Source organism: Perognathus longimembris, chromosome 9 (assembly GCF_023159225.1).
Source record: "Perognathus longimembris pacificus isolate PPM17 chromosome 9, ASM2315922v1, whole genome shotgun sequence".
NCBI classification, from domain to species: domain Eukaryota; kingdom Metazoa; phylum Chordata; class Mammalia; order Rodentia; family Heteromyidae; genus Perognathus; species Perognathus longimembris.
The window spans coordinates 65,439,845-65,462,731 of record NC_063169.1 but is presented as its reverse complement, the minus strand read 5'-3'; the positions used below and the strand labels follow the sequence as shown (position 1 = coordinate 65,462,731).

The window sequence follows — 22,887 nt, the reverse complement described above, 5'->3', positions numbered from 1 at the left end:
CCCTTCCCCGGCCTTCAGGAGGGCGAGGGCGCGCGGGCGGCTTCCACGCACAGCCGGGCCACGACGAGCCGGTGGGGACGGGCGCCCCCCGCCCTGCGCGCCCCCAGGGCAGGCGGGGCTGAGCCGGGCCTCAGGCCCCCCCCCCATCAGGGCCAGGCCCCCCGAATGTGCGCCAGAGAGACGGGACTAAACCCGAGACCCAAGCCCCTGGGTCCACACGGGCGCCGGGCCCAAGCGCCCTCCTCCCCGCTACCTTCACGCGGTTCCAGGGCAGCAGGAGGAGACCTTCCAACCGTCCTCGCCCCTTCCCATCCCACCCACACCACCCCTCCCCCCCCCCCCGCCCGGCCTCCGCGCAGCACCTCCTGCCCCGCAGTTCCTAGTGAACGGAGCAACAAAACCCCAATGCGAAGGCTGAACACTTCCCAGCTTCCTAGGTCTCAAATAAAATGGCCCTTCCGTGCACATGCCTCCAAGCCCATCCTGGGGCCCAAGGGCTCAACCTGTCCGGGCACCTCCCACCTGATCCTTCCTAATTGCCCCAAGATTTCAGAACAGCTCAACACCTGGCTCACAATCTCCACCTGACAAGCGAAACACATCAGAGAAGAAACGTGGGCCACTCCGCCCACCTTCCCTCTCCGTCCTATTCCCAGTCCCCCGCCCCCCCAACACAGATCCCCACATGATTGGAAAAAACCAGTCAAGATTAAAGCTCGAGCTGGGTGCCATGGACTCGCGCCTGGAATCCTGGCTGCTCAGAAGGCTGAGATCAGCGCCTTCTGAAGCCACCAGCCCCAACAGCAAAGCCCAGGAGACTCTAACAGCTAGTTAACCAGAAAGAAAGGGGGAGGGGGAGAGGAAGAAAAAAGGAGAGAAAGGACAGACGGACGGAAGGAAGGAAGGAGGGGAGCTGTGGCTCACGTGGTGGAGCGTTAGCTCTGAGCTAAGGCACGGGTGCCCAGGGCCCGAGTTCAAGTCTCAACGTAGAAACAGATTGAAACTCAGCACTGATGCTCTGTCCTTTCTCTATAAGTGCCAGGTAGTGAGCCGCCAGTGGACGCCTCACACACGCGCCCTAACACCCAGCTCACACACGCCCTAACCCCCAGCTCACACACGCCCTAACCTCCAGCTCACACACGCCCTACCCCCCAGCTCACACACGCGCCCCAACCCCCAGCTCACACACGCGCCCTACCCCCCAGCTCACACAGCGCCCTACCCCCCAGCTCACACACGCCCTACCCCCCAGCTCACACACGCGCCCTACCCCCCAGCTCACACAGCGCCCTAACCCCCAGCTCACACACGCCCTAACCCCCAGCTCACACACGCCCTAACCCCCAGCTCACACACGCCCCAACCCCCAGCTCACACACGCCCTACCCCCCAGCTCACACACGCGCCCTACCCCCAGCTCACACAGCGCCCTAACCCCCAGCTCACACACGCCCTAACCCCCAGCTCACACACGCCCTAACCCCCAGCTCACACACGCCCTAACCCCCAGCTCACACACGCGCCCTACCCCCAGCTCACACACACGCCCTAACCCCCAGCTCACACACGCCCTAACCCCCAGCTCACACACGCGCCCCAACCCCCAGCTCACACACGCGCCCCAACCCCCAGCTCACACACGCGCCCCAACCCCCAGCTCACACACGCACCCCAACCCCCAGCTCACACACGCGCCCCAACCCCCAGCTCACACACGCGCCCTAACCCCCAGCTCACACACGCCCTACCCCCCAGCTCACACACGCGCCCTAACCCCCAGCTCGGGGCACTAGAGTAAGTGCTCTTGGCCCTCCTTGGAGATAAATACTTTCTATCTGTCTTTAGTTTTTAAATGCAGACATGCGCGTGTTCCGGTAATGCCAGCCAGGAGGCGTATTTCCGGGTAAAATTTTAAAGAACAGGCAAACATATGGACTGTAAGACACTAATCAGGATGCAAGTTGATTTTTCAAAATGTCTCCCGCCAGGTTTAGAACAGCCACCCCGCTTCTTTGAAGAGTCTCTGACACAGAGGCGTCACCTCGCCCTGAAAGGCGCAGGGTGCATCCAGCAGTGCGGCCAACAGGTGGCGCTCTTTGTCTTCTGGGACAAGGACAGCATAAGGACAGAAAGGAATATAACCAATTTAATCTCAGCTCTGTCTCTCTTTATACGTGGTTCTGGGCCCTCACCTCGCTTTAAGTTTGCCCTGAGCTTTTCCTTGGAAATGCCCAGCCTAAACAACAAGAGTCCCAGGGGCCTTGCCATGCATGCTTCTAAGAAGCTTCCCCGGAGATATCAATGTGTGAGAACTTGGGCCTCTGTCCGCATTGCCCAGAAATGATGTTGACTCCAGCCAGAGCACTCTGTCCCCAGGGTAGACACTGAGGGATGGCTGAGCTCCGGAGGAAGTGGGTGGGACCACACTCTGACCCCTACCTAACAGCTACAAGGCCCATGACACTAAAGCTCAGGTTCCAAAATGCACATTGGAAATCCCTGGCCTGGAATTGGCTCCCCAAGGTCAAGTGATGCAGCTTTGCAATCCTGCAAATGAAGAGGCTGTGGGATCTATCTTGGGCCGGAGGACGCTGCATAAAATAAGATCTGACAAGATGCACCATATGTTGGACCGCATCTGGTGAGATTACAGCTTTGTCTTGCTGCGATGTCAGAAATCACACCTAACCGTGCAGCGTTAAAAGACCGAGATTGCAAAAATAAAGTATCTTGCCATTTTAGAAAAATAGAATTCGGTTTAAAAACAATCATGGCAGGATTAACGTCCAGCAAGTGAAGGCTAGCAGAGATGGACCCGTAGCAAATCTTCTTCTGCGGGGCGCAGTGACGGGAAGCGGGCCGGTCGCCGCACATTTGCTCGGGCGGGTGCTCTACAAATACCTGCAGCCCTTTAGACGCCGGTTGTGTTTCAGATGGTCTGGCTTTCTACCCAGGACTAGCCTGGACCATGAACCTCCTGTTCACCTTCCTGCCCTGGCCGGCATGCACTGCCACCCCCGGGTGCCCAGCTGCAGTTCCGCCAACTTTTTCCCCAGGCTGGCCTCCCCCCTCCATCCTGCCAGTCTTGGATTACAGACGTCAGCCAGTGCACCCCGCGTGAGAAGGGGAGCTTGGCGTTTGCTGAGCACTTGCTCCGTGCCAGACACCCTTGTTCTGTGAGGACACACCCACGTCCCCTCTTCACCGAGGCCGGCTGAGGCTTCGCAGCCGAACGGCAAGGAGGCTCTGGGAGAGCTCTGTCCTCTGGCACCCGCTCCCCGGCGGCCGTGGCGCTGCGGGTGGGTTCTCCTCCCGCTTCTGCCCACCGTGGGCTCAGCTACTCGAGAGGCTGAGATCGGAGGCCGGAAAGGCGCCCGTGGGCAGCGCCGATGCTGCTTCGCGTGACCAGGCACCTCGTCCCGGACTCTCTTTCGGGAAAGCAGGGCCGGGCCCGCAAACCCAGTTCTGACTCGCGGGTGACCCCTCGGCCCTAGACTCCGCGTGAAGCGCCGCGGCATCAGAGAAATCCCAGGACCGCCTCCCGGGGCACGGGACTCTGCCCTCTGGGCGCACTCCAGCTGTGGTGTTTACTTCGCTTTGATCCAGAGGCAGCGCTGCCGGAGGCTTTTCAGTTTCCCTATGGGTGTGGGAACCTTAAAAAATACTAGGGGAGACCAAGGGCCGGTGACTCACACCTGTACCCCCAGCTTCTCAGGACGGCAACGAGGCCAGACAGATAATTCCCGCAAAAAAAAAAAAAAAAGCATCCGTCACAGGGCAGCAACCATAAAAGCAGGGGGCCAGCCCCAAGTTCAAGCCCCAAACCAGCGAAGAAAATTAAATACATAGTCTACAAGGAGACAAGCCCATCCTCAGATTACCCAGAATGACTTCAAGACTACGGTGGATTTGGTAGCTGCTGCGTGAAATACTGGTGCTGCTCCAAAGACCGCAGCACACCCAAGCCGAGCTGAGCCGGGGGTGGTATGCACACCTGGAATCCTACTCAGCTCTCGGGAGGCTAAGGCAGGGGAATCGTGAGTTCAAGGCCAGCCTGGGTTACACGGTGACACCCTGTCTCAGAGTGCGTGAGCACGAAATGGCACCTTGATCCCAATCTACTGGTACCGCGCGGGGGCTCACGACATTTCCAGCTGAGGAGAAAGAGGGCAAACGCGCCACACAATCGGGAGGCTGTACTTTGTAGGGAAAAGCAGGGATAAATGACTGTGGCTGCCATTTTTTTTTAGTTCCTCATTCAAAGAGAAAAGAAGTCCGCCCGAGAGACTGGGAATCACCACCCGGCTTAACCGACACCGACGGCTACAGGCTGTGTCCTGTGCCAGGCTCCCGGGTCAGAGGGCCGTACAAGGCCCCCCGCCCACCACGCTAACCGCCTCTGTGCTCGGCCACTGGCCGGCACCAAACCCAAGTGAGGAGCCCGCCCAGGCTCACCCCACCAGCACACCAGGCAATGGGAAACCCTGAGACTCCACTTCAGGCCTCGGGTCAATGGCTGCGGCCCTCCGGGGCGGCCTAGTCCTGGCGGGTACGCTGCCCGCGCTGTGTGCGCGCCTAAGACGATTCCGCGTTTGCTCTCTGGAGAGAACAGGGCGGCGGCATCGCCAAGCCGGCTCCGAGCGCAACCTCGGTGTCAGCTGTCACCGAGCAAACGAGCAAAGTCAGAAACGTTCCCCTTAGGGGGAGGAAATTTTTCTTTTTTTTTTTGAAAGACTACAAAGTACAAAGAGCTTGTTCTCAACTCGCTCTTGCACTTCGCCAACTTTCAGAACGATCTAATATTATCCCAAAATGTCACCAGCAGATAGACTCTAGAAGAACCACAGAGGTCACGTGACCTCTCGAGAAAGGCAGATGGGCAGAAGCAGACGGGGGATCTGACCCGGGAGCAGAGGAGGCGCGGGGCGGCCAGGAGAGGGTCTGCAGGGGCGGGGACTCGAGGGAAGCAGGCCCAGGACCCCAGACTCAGGCTGACCGGCATGAGGTCCTCACGGTGATCAGAACGCACAAGGGGGCGGGGCACTGCTGGCCCACGCCCGGAACAAGCAACATCAACAGAGGATTTGTATTTATCCTAGCAGTCATCCTCCTCAGGAGGCTTGTATCTGAGAACAGTGGTTCAAAGCCAGCCCAGGCAGGAAAGTGTGGGAAACTTTTCTCCAATTTAATCACCAAAAAGAAAAGCTGGAAGTAGAGCTGTGGTCCAAGTGGTAGATTGAAGCCTTGAGCCAAAAGAAAAAAATTTCAAGGACAGCACCCAAGTCCTGAGTTCAAGTCCCAGGACCAGAATAAATAAAAAAAAAAAAGGACAAAAGGATGAGAAAACATGCTCCCCAAAGTCTCACTTCCTTTGTTCTCTAGAGCAGTCATACTAACTTAAGCAAACCTTGGTCCAAAGACGCCACAAAGCCAGGCGCCGGTGGGTCGTGCCTAATAATCCTAAGGATTCTGCAGGCTGAGATCTAGAGGGACATAGTTCCAAGCCAGCGCAGACAGAAATGTCCAGCACAAAGTCAGGCTGGAAGTGAGGATCAAGTTGTAAAGCACTGGCTAAGCTAGTGAGCCAAGCGCCTTGAGTACAAATACCAGCACCAGCATGAACACACACACACACACACACACACACACACACACGATGTAAGCCACACACAGCAGCTGTGAAAGACTGGTTGTTAAAGATGATATAAAAGATTGACACCGATTAACCAAGAGACCTGATGTGATAATTAGGGAAGAAACCAGATCTGCCTTTTTCAAAGTTTTTATGTAGATTTCCTAGACATAAATATGCATGCATAGATTTTTATAGAATGGAAATATATATATAATAATAAGCATAGTGGTTAACATTGCATTACAAGTTATTTTAATTTCTTGGCTCATCTGAATTTTCCTATTTTATACAGTAGTTGAATTTTTTCATTTTTTTTCATATATAGAAATCCTGTCCTATGTCTTTAACAGGAAAAAAAAATTGGAGGCAACAAGTTTCAAGCCATTTTGAGTCCCCTAAGGGCTCCGACGAGCCAGAAGGTCCCATCCCTGGGCTCCCGGAGCCCAGTGGACAGCCAGGAAGACAAGCTCCAAGCTCTGAGCTGGGTCCCCAGTGCGACCCCGGCCAAGCAACTGTACAATCCTCTGGAAACAGAGCTGAGCTGGCCAGAGCAAGGCCAGTGTGCACCCCTGGCAAACTCAGTTCCCTCCACTGAGAAAAACAGGGTGCTGGGGTGTAGCATGGAACGTGAGGTTGATGAGGACCAGCTGTAGCCTTTACCCCGAGGTACAGAGTGGCAGGAGTGGGCCGTGGAGCCCCCCCAGGAGGTGGGAGGTCTGGGGACCCCCCGCCCCCAGCCCCTGCAGCATGCGGCCTGGGCCTTCCTGCCTGGGCCCCTCTTCCTGGCCCGGTGTTATCAGACAGCATCCACCTGTCAATGGGCCTCCATGGTTCCCAGCAGATCAGTACACACGGGCCCTGGAGTCGGAGCCCCGGTCATGTGACTGTGACTCGGCATGAGTTCAAGCCCCGGGACGAGAATAAACAAATAAATAAGCTGTGGCTGAACGAAAGCTGTCCTTTGCCAAGAGAGGTTTGACAGCCAAAATTCTGCTGTTTTCAGAAGTAGGAAAGAATACGTTTTCTCTGGGCGCCTGGGAGGATGGACCGGAACAGGCGGCCTTCCTCTCTGCAGTAATTATTTATGTCCCCCCCACCCCGGGCCCCCCGCCCAGTCCGGGTGCAGGAGGCACAGAGCAGCAACCAGGACAATGACAGGAAGTGACAGGGCAGCCTGATGCAGGACTGCCCGAGCAGAGAGGCCCGGGAGAGCGGGGCCGTTTGCACGAGTGTCGGGGCGGGTAGAGGGGGCCTGGCAGGGCAGGCACTGGGCGAGAAGGGCAGGCCTCTGAGAAGGCAGGGGGCGCTCGGACGGCACCTGTCTGGGGGAGGGGACAGGGCCTCTGGGAGGACGGCGTGGGCGGGCACTGGCTCAGGTTTGCAGGAAGCAGCAGGGCACAGCGCTGGGCCCTCGCCTCCTCCCCGCCCGCCTTCTGCTCCTTTCCTTATTTAACGGCACTTTGGTCGGAATTCAGGAATGCCTAAGACGGCCCGGCCGTGTCTGCCAAGGCCCATCGGAGAAGGGCGGCGTCCCCGCGCGCCACGCACCTGTCCACCTCGCCCAACTCACACGGAACCCCGCCGCCCGGCTGCCCCGTCTCTGCTTCTCCCCGGGAAAGAAGTCAGGACACAGAACGGAGCCCGCTCACCCAGGCACAGAGGTGCCTGAGCCAAAACTTGTCCTGATTTCTAAGGTCAAAAGAAATACTGCCCAAGCCAAGCGCCCGCGTTGGCGCCTGTCATCCTAGCTACTCGGGAGGCTGAGAGCCGAGGGTCGTGGCTCAAAGCCAGCTCCAGCAGGAAAGTTCCCGAAGCTCCTATCTCCAATGAACCAGCAAGAACGCAGAAGCAGAGGTGACGAGGCTCCGGTGGTAGAATACGAGCTCTGAGTAAAAAAGCTAAGGGAAAGCGCCCCGACCTGGAGCTCAAGCCCCCGGACTGGTACAAAAAAGAAAACCCAACGACACCCATGGCATAAAACAGCCTCTAGTGATGCCCCCCGAAGTGAGCAGGTGAGTTGCAGCGGCTCACAGAAGCCGGGTCAGCCAACTACGGCCTGCCCGCTAAACTTCGTATAGATAAAGTTAGCCGTGCTGAGTCTTCATTTCCTCGTTGCCTAGGGCTATGTTCACAGGATACCACAAAGTTGAACAGTGATGAGGAACGACCCTAAGTATTTATTAACCGACCTTTCCAGGAAAAGTTTAAGAGAGCTGAGAGAGATAAACCCCTGTTAAAACGAGATTTTTGTTTGAACTAAAACTCAAAATAATTGACAAAACTTCATTCCAAAACTCTGCAGCATTTTTTTTTTAAAGGCAGAGTCTCTGCAGGAATCTTAGCTGATGTCAAACTCAAGGGCCTCCTTCCTCCTCCCGCCACGTGCTGGGATTACAAGTGTGTGCCACCTCACCTGGCCTAATTTGTTACATTTTATTTATTTATTTTTTCCAGTCCTGGGGCTTGGACTCAGGGCCTGGGCACTGTCCCTGGCTTCTTTTTGCTCAAGGCTCGCACTCTGCCACTTGAGCCACAGCGCCACTTCTGGCTTTTATCTATATATGTGGTGCTGAGGAATCAAACCCAGGGCTTCATGAATACGAGGCAAGCACTCTACCACTAGGCCATATTCCCAGCCCCATAAGTTATAAATTTTAAACATGACTTGTTATTGGTCTAAAAACTACAAATGCCATCTAATTCACATAAGATATACACACTTAGATACAGTGTACTTTCAGCTGTGTCAAAAACAAAACTGCACACCCACTTGGCTCAGCAAAACAGCCCCTGAGTTCTCTGAAAGGTTTTGCTTTGTGTCCTGCTGCTTCTTTGATAATGGGATGGTTCTACCTCCAATTCCTGCTATCTGGAGATTGTAAATTCTTTATGTGGCCGTCCTATACCATTTAGCCTTCTATGTGTACATTTAATTAAATACGTTTGCCTTTTGCCACTCATCACTCACTTTGTGTACACACACGTGCACACACACACACACACACATCTAACTAAAGAAGTCTCTGAAGCAGTATCTTTCCACTTGGGGAGAATATTTGAAGAACTTACCTTCCCCTTCTACCTGTCATCCACCATTAAAGGCCTTGGTCTCAGCCCCAGCTTCCTTTTCTCTTCAGTTTTCTCTCTCAGCCTACTTTTGTTCCACTAATCACCTGCACTGGATTAAACTTGTGTGTCGACAACAATTCTGGTTAGCGGCTCAGGCCTTCGGGTAGCACTCTCCTTCCGGTCGGTTTCCATGGGAACTACCCGTTTCCTGAGCCAGACTTGCTATTCTAGAGTTGGGGCTCTGACTTAATGCTTGGCAACTGGCAGTACACTATGAGAAGTCTTTGCAGGACAAGTCTGTAGATATTATATTTTCTGAGAATTTACTGAGTTGAGATTTTTTTCCCTTTGCCTATTAATGATGGGACACTAAAGCACTAAAAAGATTGTCTCTCACGTTTAAAGAGACCACCTGTAACCAAATTCTCTTCACATTAGAGTTTGAACTCAGGACCCCCCCATGCTTGCTCAACTTGCTTATTTGGCTGGCACTCTACCACTCGACCCATGCCTCCATCCCAGCTTTTTGTTGGCAATTTGGGAGATAGAGCTTAGACTTTTCTGCCAGGACTGGCTTTGAACATGCTCCTCCTATCTCAGCCTCCTACTCTAGGACAGAAGGCATGAGCCACTGGTGCCCAGCAGAAAATGACCTCCATGGATCATTGGTTGGATAATCACTGTCCGTCTTCATAAATCCCCTAGAAACGCTTCACATTCAACTTCTCTATATCCAAATAAAAGGAGATCAGAGATGGCCAGCTCTTCCTCATCCCAGGATCACAGAGCCAATGTGGCCATGACTACGACTACTCAGTCACGTCTCTGACTGCCCTTGAGTCTGATCGAGCCAGGAGCTAAGGGACCGCCAACATCCATATGCTGCAACAGGAAGGAAGAGAGCAGGGCAGGGCTCCTCCTATCCTGCACACCTGTGGTTTACAGCAGCCAACCCTAAACCCCCAGCCTGGGGTCCACCCCACCAGAACCTTCCAGGCAACTGCACCTGTCACGGCTTCCTCGGCCGGCAACACCAGAGAAGGTGGAAAGCAGACAAGAATCAGAGGATGCGGAGAGCAGAGGAGGAAGGATACGATGAGAGCTGGACAGACCACAAACTAGAGAACAACGCTGCAAGGCCAGCCAGAAGGGAGCCCTTAAAACCTCTCTGCCCTTCTCCTCTCCCCCACACCAGTGAGGGAGAGTCTGTTATTGCTGTCCTTGTTGCCCTGTCCTCTGGCTCTGGAAGAGCAGGGGACCAAGGATGGCAGCTAATGGCCCACGCTCAGCACTGGGCAGCCGACAGTGGAGGACTAGTCCACACCACCACCCGCGCTCCTTCCCCAGCCCACCTCTCACCCTGACGCGTGAATCCGCTGGCACGGAGATTCCAGAGGAAATTGCAAAGTGACTCAAAATAATTGCTCAGAACTTCTTTTCTAATGTAAGCAGCTCCACTGGGGGGCTGGGCCATTAGGAAAAGGTAAGACTCTGCCCTGAGTAATGAGCATGAAAGCAGCACTGAGAAGTAAACGCATCCTCTTAAGTCTGCCCAGTGACTAAAATAGATAACAATGGCTGACACATCAGCAGGACTTACTGAAGAAGACTTGAATAAATAGTTTGGTGCAACCCCACCGCTCCTGGTCAAGACGAACCATTAGATAACACATAAGGCATCTAAACAGTGCAAGCCCAAATGAGATGGTTGTGACTTCTATTGTTCTTCACAGGAAAAGGAACCAGTGACAGGCAGTTCTCACACACTTTGGATAAAAACTTGGGGAGACATCCCAGCCTAGGCACCCCTAAGCTGAGTGCACCAACTCTTCTCTACCCAACAAGAGTTTTTCTTATTTTAAAAAATGCAAAAGAAAAAAAAAGTGTGCATATGAAGTTGCAGTTTCAGATTAGCATTCAAAATCTTGCTCTGGCCTGATTTGGTAGATCATGCCTGTGATCCCAACACTAAAGCTAGAGCAGGAAGATTTCAAGTTCTAGGCCAGCCTGGGCTGCATAACGAAGAAACCCACTTTTTTCCACTAGTTATAAAAAACAAAACTCTTCAAACACTGTGATATAATGTTCCCACTGATGTTCAACAACACGGAGCTATAACCTCTGCCACCAATATAATCCATTCTGGTCTCAGCCCAAAAATGTACTGCCGTGATGGAGTTGATATTCTACGCTCACCATCATTGCAACACATTTTTAAAAAAATAAATTAAAAAAACATTAATAGCTAATCCCATCCAACCAATTAGAGTGGAAGATGCAAAACAAAGTTCAAAGTGCCACCTGACTAAACAAACACAGAGCTTTTCACATGGCAGGTACTTGATCGCTGATTCTGAAATGTCAATATTAAGTGAAATCGGAGGCTGGAGATGACTCAGATGTTTGTTCAAAGTCAGAACAGTGAGCCCCGTGGATTGCACTGGGAAGAAGACTTCCGTGGGCAACTTTTTAAGCATACATGGATGAGCTATTCTCCGGAGATTCCAGGCTTCCATCAGCTTTGCAAATGCTCAGAATAAGTTCCCGAACTAGGTAAAATAGGACATGAAAGAAACTAAACAACATGACCTTGACTAAACTTTACCTTGAACAACGTCTACCAACCTTAGAGATTTCACTTCAGCCAACTGTGTGAATGACCACAGAAGGCCAGTGCACATCATCTTGGGGGTCTTTTAAGGGGTGTGTGGGGTGTGTGTGTGTGTGTGTGTGTGTGTGTGTGTGTGTATGTGTGTGTACACCAGTCCTGGGGCTTGAACTCAGGGCCAGGGCACTGTCCCTGAGCTCTTGCACTCACAGTTAGAGCTCTGTCCCTTGAGCCACAGCTCTGCTTCTTTTCTGGCTTTAGGCTTGTCACTTAGAGAAAAGAGCCTCCTAGACTTTCCTGCCTGGGCTGGCTTCAAACCGTAATCCTTTGGTCTCAGTCTCCTGAGTCGCTAGGAGCCGCCAGTGACTGGCTCAGATTTATTTTTCTTTAAACAGCTTTCCTTGCTCATGACCACATGAAGTGACATCAAGCAAAAGCCTTGGGTGAGAGAGGGACGGGGGACGGGCAGGAAGAGACCGCAGACAAGGCAGACTGTGGGTGAATACGCCCTAACCCAGGACTAAGGGAGCGATTTTCAGTGCAGGACATAGGGCCAAACTCCACGTGCCCAGACCTCCTAAGAACATGCAAGACTCCAAGCAGGGGGGTTGCAGAAGTTGGGGGGGGGGCGGCCTAACTGTCCCGAGGCCTCCCTAACTCTCTTATCTCCAACCCAAGCAAGCTAGAGAGGAAATAAGAACTGAGAGGGAGGGCTGAACCCCCCCCCCCCCGCAGGGCCCCGAGGGGTCCAGGGCGGCAGAGGCTGTCCCGCCACCCAGGCCGCTACTCCCTGGAGAGATATGCATCCCTCGCCGCAGATAAGACGGGAGCACAGTCCGGGTCCCCGTTACCAGGAAGAAGAAGGTGCACACGAGCCACCAGGTGAAGCCCACCACGCCCACAAAGCATCACTGCCTGGTCAGGGTCGACCCCCCGCCCCTGGGCGCCTCCCGTCACTTTCCTGTTAGTCACCGTGCCAGCAGTGCCAGGAGGGGGAGGATAATTACCCCTTCCGCGCCTGGGCGCCTGGCAGCGGGGTTCATTCAGAGCCCGGGGCCCCACCTGACAAGCCTGATCTCCAGCCCACCCCGCGGTGATTCTCCCCAGCTCCACGATCCTCTCCGCGCCCTCCCCGGCTTCCTCCTTCTCCTCGCCACTCGGAAGATGACTCCCATAACAACGTATTCTTCTTCCAGAAAAAAAAAACAAAAACAGGGGACGTGGAGAAGAATTAGGAAACGGGTGGGGAAAGCCGGGAAAGCCGGGCTTGGGGCGAGGAACAAAGGGAGAGGAGCCCAGCTTCGTCCACAGCTGGCAGAGATGGAAAGAGAAAAAGAGATGGGCACGGAGGACCTCTTTGAGTCCTTCCAGCCTTCCTCACAGGAAGGCTAAGGGGGCGCCGGGAGCCTCCCCGAGTTGGTGCTCTGGGCTTTCTGTTCTTGCAAGCCTCAAGTCTCTCCTTGCCACACTTAAGTACTCTGCTCCTGAACTCCATCTATTCCAGATTTCTCATGTGGAAAGAAAAAAAAAAAACAAAAAACCCACTGACTTGGTGCTACACTTGCATGGAAAGTCAGCGTGGGGGCCCCAGCTCAGGGATCGATCCACGAGCGACACCCATGCGGGAGGTCTGACAGGGGCTGGCCCTCAGGTACCATCCTGATGGTGAGGGTTGACGGTGCCTGGGCCCAGGCTGGCCCTCGGCAACAACGTCTGCCCTCATTTCAGTCCGCTTCCATTTAGGCCCAGGAGGAATTGGCCCCCGGTGGCTGGGCTGCAAGGGGTCAGGAGGAAGGTCACCCCAGCAGGATTCTCCAAATTTCCTTCCCCGCCGACTCCCTCCTCCCCCTCCGGGCACAGGACAAGCCCTGTTGTGCTCTCCAAACTCAAGGTCACTGTGCAGAGCGAGGGCTCACTCCTGACTGCCCCTCCCCTCTTCCCCCCTGGCCAGCACCTTGCATGGGATGGGGGGGGGGGGGTCACCTCTCTCTCACATCTTAATACAGGAGTGATTCCTCTAACCCTGCTGAGCAGGGGTGTGAAGTGCTCCCAGGCAACCAGCAGGGCAGGATTCCCATCACAGCTTGCCTAGGGACGAGGGACAAACCCACCCGACACTTCAACCCTAAGGATCAGGGACAGACCCAGAAGAGCGCACCACGGATCGCCTGGAGCCAGGAAAAAGCAAGCCAGCTAACTACAAAGAGAGCAAAATGCCCTTCAGAGTCCAGCGAAAAACATGGCACAGTCACTCGAAATAAGGTCACCAACTTGCCACTGAGCGCCCGGTGCAGAACCTCAGCCCTGCACTAGGCCTTCTCCAGTCTGTGTCCTGGCCATCTCTCTTCCAGAGAGACAGCGCCCCACCACCTCCTCACTAGCCAGGCCTCTGGGGCCCGCCCGGCCAAGTGTCTCGCTTTCACAGCCCCACGGCTCTGGATGAAGGCAGACACCCATCGGTGGGCCCTTTTAGCCCTTTCGGCAATGCTTCGGGAAAGCTCATCAACTCACAACGCTGCACGGTATCTGAGAAAAATCCACTGGATTGGGGGTTGGGGGTCTTGTCTTCTGGGAAGTTACCACAGAGCCCACAAGACCCCATTTTTGAGGCCACTGACTTGCAGGGCTTGGACCTCACCACTAACACTGGGTGAACAAAGACACTTGCACGCTGCACACCTACCAATTTCAGTTATGTTTTCTTAGAAGGCTAATGCGCTTACATATGATTTCTTCAACCATCAAGTCCCCACCATGAGCCAACTAGGTGAGTGAACTGAGTAGCACCCACAAACACAGACATGAAGAGAAATACCAGGGAAGGAGAGTTTAGAGAGTAAAAATTGTCTAAAAGTTCCACAACTTGCCCCAGTTCACACTTGGGGACCATTACACAAAATAGTTTCCAACCAATGGAGCAAGATGTCTTTTTCCAATATATAGCAACCTGCAAGAAAAAACAACTGGGACAAAATCTTCATGGGAGATTGTCTTCACTACAGGAAAATGTCACACACAAATACTTTGCTTTGAAGAGGTTCTCTGATTGGAATTCATCCAGGCAACTTGCATTTAGAAGCAAGGATATGTAGTTTTAAGAAAAGGATAGTGATTAATCTACCAAAGAGCTGCCATTCAGAAGGGCTATGGATTGTAAATTAACTACATTTTTATCTATATTTATATTTTAATATTTTAGATCTTCTTACTAGAAACATCTTACAATCCAGAAGACCTGGAAATAATGCAGGAAGTACGCAAAAACACGTACTCCTGGAGAAGCCTGGAAAACTATGTAGCCCCTAAAACTAAGCATGTAGCCCCCAAACCTTCTGTTTTAGCTTTAGACTCTGAGATGTGCAGACTCTAAAAACGACTCCTGTGGAAAAACCTCAAAAGGTGGAGCTAGGTGGGTAGGCAGGAGTCAAGCATTAAACACAAGGGACGCTCACCCTGTGTAGTGAAAATCTTGCCATTAGCCTGCATTCTTTCCTTCTACTTTGCAAACACAAACAGGACAAAATATGTCTTAAAATTGGATCGGCAACAGCACCACACACACTTGTCATGCTGTATATCTCCAGATCTCCAGAGCTGGCTGTTCTATCAACACAACGCCTACCAACTGCAAAAATAATCACTGCTATACTAGGTGATTACATAAAATTCTTCCAAAAAGCTGCAAAATTATTTAACCAGGGAGCACTAAATTTTTTTTTTTTAATCTGGTTGAAAAAGGGGCTCATTTCTGTAGATTTGCTTTTACGGTATAAGCCCAGTACAAGTAAGTACTCTGCTCCAAAGAAATTTAGCAATCATGAAATTATTTGCTATGTTCCAATTCCCCCTTTTTCGCTTTCCAAACATAATTATACGGAGTAGATGTTTCCATAGGCCTTGATGATGGCTTTTTTTATTTCAAACCAATAAATTACTGCAGAGATCAATTTGACGACCTCAGGATGAAAGAAGAAAAGTTTAACCATGACACACAACTGCTACACAAAAGGGGTTTCTCAGGCTCCAAGAGTACTGTCAGAGTCCCTTCTGGAAAGAAAAGCACAGATAGCTCCTCATCTGCGTAACCGTTTTTGGACACTGTTAGAATAAAGGCATCTTCTGATGAAGAAGGAACACCCTGCCGGCCGGCCTGCATTTGGATCAGGAGCTACACCTGGGAATCCCAAGCCCGTCTTCACTTACCTGCTGCTCATGGAAAGGGCATATTCAGAGGAGCCTGCCCCCCGGTCCCAGTAGGGTTTGGTCGACAGGCAGTTCTCCAGCAGGGTAGAAGGCAGAGCCCTCTCCCTCTCCCTCCCAGCGAATGAAATGAAAAAGCTCCCCCCCCCCTTCTTCTCAGCCACACCCACCCACAAGGACGCCCTGGCGCCACCCAGCCATCCTCCCTCCACAGCAGCAGCGTGGTGACTGGGGAAGGCTCACCTACCTCCCTGCTCTGCACCCACCGCTCCTGCCAGCCTGCCCGCCCTGGAGAAGCAGCAAGGCTTTGCAGACGTGGCAACGACCAAGTCGCCAAGTGCCACATGTCCAGAGCCAGCTCCACGCGCACAGAACGGGGAAGGTGAGCTGCATTTCGGCGGGGGGCGGGGGGGGGACGGCTTCACACGCCTCAAGTCCCCAAAACAAACCAAAGACTCTTTCAACCCCCTCACTCCAAGACAAAGTGTTTATTCCTTTCCAACACCCGATGATGACAATAGTGCAGGCTAATTGCTAACAACACTGGGGAGAGAGAATTCTCCACCCAGGAGAGGCTGACAGGGTCACACAAAGAGCTCTGACAGTAATGGGCACCCTTGGAGGGGGAGAAGGCAATCAATTATGAACCATTTGCAGAAATTGCGGGGCTGTCAAAAGCCTGGGTACAGCTGTGCTTGATCAAGTCAGCTTTGGATGGTTTTCAATGGAAATTACTCCTTATTCTCAAGTCTAAGATCCTTGTTAGCGAAATATCCCCAATAGCCCAGGCTCAACCTAAGCCAAATGGGAAAGAAACTAAGAGGCAGCGGCCACTCCGAGCACACACTGGGGACACACGCAAGACAGCACCCCAAGATCACAGCTTCAAAGACAGAAGAGGAACAAAGAGCTGGTGGCTCATGACTGTAATCATCCTAGCTACTCAGAAGGCTGAGATCAACAGATCCCAGGTCAAAGCCAGCCTGGACAGGGAAGTCCATGAGACACATCTCCAGTTAACCAGCAAAAGCCAGAAGTGGAGATGCGCTTCCTGTAGTAGATAGAGTACCAGCCTTGAATGAAAAAGATAAAGAACAGTACCAGGTCCTTGAGTCCAAGCCCCAGCACGCGCATGCGTACACACACACACACACACACACACACACACACACACACACACACACACACACAGAAGATGGCTGCTTCCAGAAATAACCCGGTGTTTCCAGGAGGTCACTTTTTTAAACTCTTCAAGTTTGATCCTCTCTTTTCCATCACAGTGACTTCTGCTGGTGGCCCTGGATTCATTTGTCCCAAGAGACAAAGGACACAAAGCCATGGGAATCTCTTCGCTCTGCTTGTAGTGAACGGAAGTCCACTGTTATATGTGGGTATCTCCACCTCTGAACACCAGGTAAGAGATGCCCTCAGACTTGAGGGGACCTGGCCAGCACACATCTAACTTGCTCACACCCTAATGCAAAAAACCCCGATACCCCAGGTGCCACAAAACCTGAGACACCAACACGATGCCACAAAGCGAATTCCACACCTGATTTCCTGTGAGGCACGGCCAAAGTGTAAGGAGACCGACAACACCGTCCACTCCGCCTTCTGGGTGTATGGGTCAGGGGTGCCTGGTGCACAGATGGATTCTGTGGGGGGGCCCGGAGTGCCTTCCCCGAGATATCGCATTATGTTATGTCAGTATTACTAAATGGGGCAGGGGGGACGCCCACTCTGAAACACTTCCGGTCTTACTCCAGTCATTTGAATGAAGGATATCCAACCTGTATTCCCTTACATGGGTCTTCCATTTCCTGTTCCTGGGTACGTGTGCAGACATACGTGTGTATCTCTCCCTTCACCACTTTTAACAGTGGAAGCTGAGATGACCCCAAAGGTAACCCGAACTGCATTTTCTCCTTTTTCTAAATTCCTGATGGTCCTGCTTTGAGTACTTATGACAAGACTGTCATAGAATAGCACTGGCTACCTTAGTAGGCTAACTTCTCATGTAGCTGTTTCATAAAGCTTCGGGGGGCGGGGAGTAATTAATTTCCTTCTTTAGAACTTTAATGTATAAGTCACAGATCATCACGGAGAGAAAAATCATTATCCGGCTGGCATTGTAAGTAATTTCCCTTCAACACCAGCCATGTCTGTATATCACAGCCCTCACCTTAACTACAGAGCTTTATTCCACAGGGCCTTTGCTTTCTGTTTTAGTTTTTTCCTTTTAAAGAAAAAGGTTAAGACAAATCAATCAATACATATTGATTTGGTCAGGTGCAGTGGCTCATGCTTATAATCCCAGCTACTCAGGAGGCTGAGATCCAATGACCAAGGTTCAAAGCCAGTCCAGGTACTAAAGCTTCTGAGACTCTCATCTCCAATTAACCACCAAAAAGTCAGAAATGGAGCTATGGCTCAAGGTATAGAGTGCCAGCCTTGACTAAAATAATCTCAGAAACAGTGCCTGGGTCCTGAGTTCAAGCCCCAGGACTAGCACTCACACACAAAATGACTTGATGCTCTAGGTCCATTGCATCATTAAAATTGTATGAACATTAACCACAATATTAGGCTTCCAGAAGAAATAACACACTAGAAATAGAACAGAGTTCTAGCACTGAAAATGCTGACAGACTTTCAGTTTTAAAAAGTGCCAAGTACTGGTGAGTCATGCTTGTAATTCCAGCAACTCAGGAGGCTGAGATCTGAGGATCATGGTTCAAAGCCAGCCCCAGCAGGAAAGTCCGTGAGACCAGAAGTGGTGCTGTGGCTCAAAGTGGTAGAGTGCTACTTTGAGCAGAAGAGTTCAGGGACAGTGTGCTAAGGCCCCAAGTTCAAGCCCCACGACATACATACATACATACATACATACATACATACATACATACATACATAAATGTGTCAGCCGAGCACTGATGGCTCATGCCCATAATCCTAGCTACTCAAGAGGCTGAGGATCTGATGATCACGGTTCAAAGCCAGCCTAGGCAGGAAAGTCTGTGAGACACTTATCTCTTTCAAAAAGCCACAAGTAGAGCTGTACCTCAAGTGGTAGAGCACCAGCCTTGAATGGAAAAGCTCAGGGACAGCACCTCGTCCCTGAGTTCAGGCCATCCGGCTGGCACACACACAAAACACATTGCAGAAGGACAATGAGACCAATACAGAAGAACGACTGTGGGGAGGGAGAGAGGGAGGGGAGTGAGTCAGGAGGTAGGGACGGGGAGGAGAAAGGAGTACGGGTGACCACCCTGAGGCGGGCCAGGCTCATGCGGTCCACCTGGCCCATCCCTCCATAGCAGACCTCACCATCTTCCAGGGTGTGCCACCTGCTCTCCACCAAGGGACCGGCACCTGCCAGTGTTCACGTGAACCCCACTGGCACATGGTCCTCCATACCTTTTCTATAAATACCTCTGACAGCTCCTCCATTCTTATTGTAGTCAAGATGAAATCATGACAATGGCAGGCCGCCGCCAAGAGTTCAGCTCTGAACGGTGAGCAGTAGGAAAGGATGGAATCTATGACTGCGCTCAAGGATGGGGAGAGATGGTACATGGGTGGTGGGAGAGTGCTGTGCAGAACAGCTGGTCTGGTCCCCCAAAGGCCCAACAGAATTACTTGTGAGCTAACTGTTACATTCTGAAGGCGTGTATGTGTGACACCGAAGAACTGCACTGAGGGTTCCAGCAGTGCGTACTGCAGCATGGCTCACACCAGCTACTATCCACCCACAGACGGAGGAATGGGTCAGCTAAACGTGATCTATGCACACACTGGACTAGGCCTTAAAATGGAAGGGGACCCAGACCCATGACCAACAGAGAAAAAAAAGCGGGAGGGGAGAATCTGATACATACAACCACAGGGATGAACCTAGAAGACTACGTTAAGGACAGATACTACACGATTCCGTTCATAGGTAAGGAATCTAGAATTGCAAAGGAGAAGAAAGAATGGTTGATGTGTCCAGGGGAATGAAGGGGAACGGTCAGGAAGCTCTGGCTGTGGACGAGGTGATAGTAGCAAAGCCTCATGTGTGCCTCAGTGCCAGTGGTGTATATATTTGATTTATTGGTTTTGTTTTCCGTTGCCAGTCCTGGTCCTTGGACTCAGGGCCTGAGCACTGTCCCTGGCTTCTTTTTGCACAAGGCTAGCAGAGACTCTGCCACTTGAGTCGCAGTGCCACTTCTGGCCATCTTCTATATATGTGGTGCTGGGGAATCCAACCCAGGGCTTCACGTATACGAGTCAAGCACTCCTGCCACTAGGCCATATTCCCAGCCCCTGGTGTATATATTTGAAAACAGAGGGCAGTAGCAAATTTTGTGTCACACACACTGTAGTATAATAAAATGAAAAACATTCCAAAACTAATTGGTCTCTAGCTAAAAGAGTTACGTAGGACAGAAAGGAAATCATAATATAATAGTAATATCATAATTTAGTAATAATTTCAGAACACCTGAGCTCAGGAGTTCCTTGTCAAGGTCACTCAGCAACCCCTTCCTAATGGTTTGTCTGCCTCATTCTTTGACGGCTTGCTGAAGTCATGGGGGACTTCTGACTACTGCAAATGATTTGTGAAAAATAAATAATGGTTAACTGTAATCCCTCTATCAATTTTATAATAACAAGAAAAAATTAAAATGAAATAAACAGTGGAAAAGGAAACTACAAATACTTTTTGTTTGGTTTGGTTTTTCTCAAAGACAGGGTCTCAATATTTAGGCCACACTGGCCTTGAACTCACAATGTACCTTCTTCAGTGCTGGGATTACAGGTATGTTTCACTATACCCAGCCTGGAAACTATTATCTTACTGTGTGTGTGTGCGCGTGTGTGTGTGTGCGCACGCTGGTATTGGGGCTTGAACTCAGGGCCTTGTGCTCCTGCTTTGCTTTTTCTCTCAAAGCTGGAGCTCTACCATTTGAGCCACACCTCTACTTCCAGCTTTTTGTTGGTTCATTAGAGGTAAGTCTCATGGGCTTTTCTACCTGGGTTGGCTAGGATTACAGGTGTGAGCCACCAGTACTCAGCGGAAACTATTATCTTTAAAGAAAAAAACAAAACCTATCTGTATCCAATGCTAGAGGTAGGGACTGGAAAACTCCATGTTTAAACCCAGCACCATCTCCACAAAAGATGAGAATTAACCCTGGCCTGCCCGGTTCTCGGTTTGCAGTCTGGACCAGACGCTTACCCGGAAGGTCTGCTCCATCTTCTCCCTGTGGGACACCTGGTCCAGAGTGCCATCCGTCTGGCTCCTTTTCAGACCAGTCGTGATGTCAGGGACGTTGCTGAAATCTGCAGGAAAAGTGACAACAGCACAGAACAGATTAGGCCACCTGCAGGAAGTGGTAACGACTGGTTTAGTGGCTCACAGGAGGGAACGAAGAAAAAGGTTAACGGCTACTGGGAAACACACAGTAGGTCCTTGATGCCGTCCAGGTGACAATGCGCACATAGCCGGTGCTACTGAAACAGACTGGAGCTCTTACTAACCAAGGCACCAACAGCTTTTTCTAGTTGTGGGCGAAGGAAACCAGCCGACATCACACTTTCAATGCCCTGTGGATTTTCCCATTTTTAGGCAAACTACACCTTACTAAGCGCTGATCTGAAATAATTCATCTAGACCAGGAATCAAACACCAGGGACTTTTGGTGGTATTTCCTCATTTGGGGCCAAGTAAGAACAAAACTACAGGGATAGCTTGGAGGGGCGGGGGAGGAGAACCAATGATGTAACAGATCTACTATCACAGACACTAATCCACAAGTGGTTCACTGGCAAGTGTTCACTCTGACTCTGGCATCACCCTCAGCTCCATCATCCTAATGAAAAGTCCTACTCTGAGCAGCCCCTGCTGATTTAGAGAGAGTACGGGGGAAGAAATGGCGTCAGTGGTCCCTGCCCGCCAAAACTTCTCCCCAGAGCTCTCAGGGTAACAGATTCAGAGTGCTAGAGTGTGAGAGGCCCGTGACTGTTATGTTGAGAGCTTAAGACCTACTCCTTTTATTCTTATAGAATTTTAGGGTAAGACTCATCTCCTAGCGGGGATGCGCAGGCTCAGAAAGGTCTTCAGGAGGTCAGGGCAAGGATGGCATCCACCAAAGAACATGCTCAGAGCCAGCAGAGAACCCTGGAAGCACGCCTACAAAGGGGTGCAGGAGAATCAGCGGGAGTAATGTCACAGGAGGCGCTCCATGTGAGAGAGAGCACATTGCCTAGGTAACGGGACCACATTTGCATGATTCCTGCCTTTACCTTGCACACAACCAGCTTCGGTATTTCCAGAGTTACATGAGGCACGGGAAGCAGGACACGCTGTCCACACATGCATTCGCTCACCACAGAGATCTCCCAGCACCCACTAAACAGCTGACAGGGGCTAGGTCCTGGTAATACGGAAACGATCACGACCTGGAGTCCCAAGAAGAGCTCCGCCAGCAGGAGCAGGAGAAGCCCTGGAGGCCGATGGAGAGGCGGACGACAGGGGGACATCGCCAGAGATGTCATGCATGCGATGGTGGAGACATCCATCACGAGAGGCGATGTGGTGCCGTGAGAATTCAGAACCATTCGGTCAGTGTATTCACAAAACCTCCTAACTCACTAAGCAGAAACCTTCCCCAACTACTGCTTGTCTCTAAAAGAAGAGTCTCCCTCACTTCCTCGATTCAGGCAAGCGAGAGGAAAGGGATGGCACGCACATGCAGACAGAACACTGGATACCCCTCTTCCTTCAGGAACCCCGCCTGCCCCAGGATTAACGGTGCAGTCCATGAGCTATGAGTCAGTGAATTCCCTCCACCACCGCTAGGGCCCCTTAACTTCAGAGAGCCCCCTATGTGCTGGGGAGGGGGTTCCCCCTGAGGTGGGAGCCTTCATAGCCCCGGTGAAGATCCCAGGAGTCCATGTCTAGGGGGCTCTTGGGATCTTCCCCACGGAATGCCACACAGCAGAATGTACTCATGCATGAAGAGTCCCCTCCAGGGCCAGTGCTGCCCTGGTCCCTCACTAACCACAGGGAGAGCCAAGCTGGACAGAGCCCACGGTTGCCAACCCAACTCCCAAGAGTCTACAAACATCCCCAAGACTTATATCCCTGAAAAGGAACATGCCCTAGGCACGAAAAATGTGAAGCACAAAAAGTGCATTCTAAGCTGGGTGCTGGTGGCTCGCTCCTACCATCCTCGCTACGCAGGAGGTTGGGATCTGAGGATCACAGTCGGGGCAAAGACAGTGTGGACGGGAAAGTCCATGAGATTCCTATCTCCTAGTAACTCGGAAAAGGCCAGAAGGTGAACTGCGGCTCACATAGGAGAGCACCAGCCTTGAGCAAAAATGCTAA

At 51.9% G+C, this 22,887-nt stretch overlaps 1 protein-coding gene across 6 annotated transcripts in view; it reads right to left on the bottom strand.

The window, feature by feature from the left end:
* Tiam2 (TIAM Rac1 associated GEF 2) overlaps positions 1 to 22,887 on the bottom strand; it is a 172,351-nt gene that overhangs the window by 9,876 nt on the left and 139,588 nt on the right. For all 6 annotated transcript variants that reach the window (XM_048354337.1, XM_048354340.1, XM_048354339.1 and 3 more), the window contains one exon: positions 20,734 to 20,837. In XM_048354337.1, the coding sequence (XP_048210294.1) occupies positions 20,734 to 20,837 (104 nt within the window). The remainder of the gene's footprint in view (positions 1 to 20,733; positions 20,838 to 22,887) is intronic.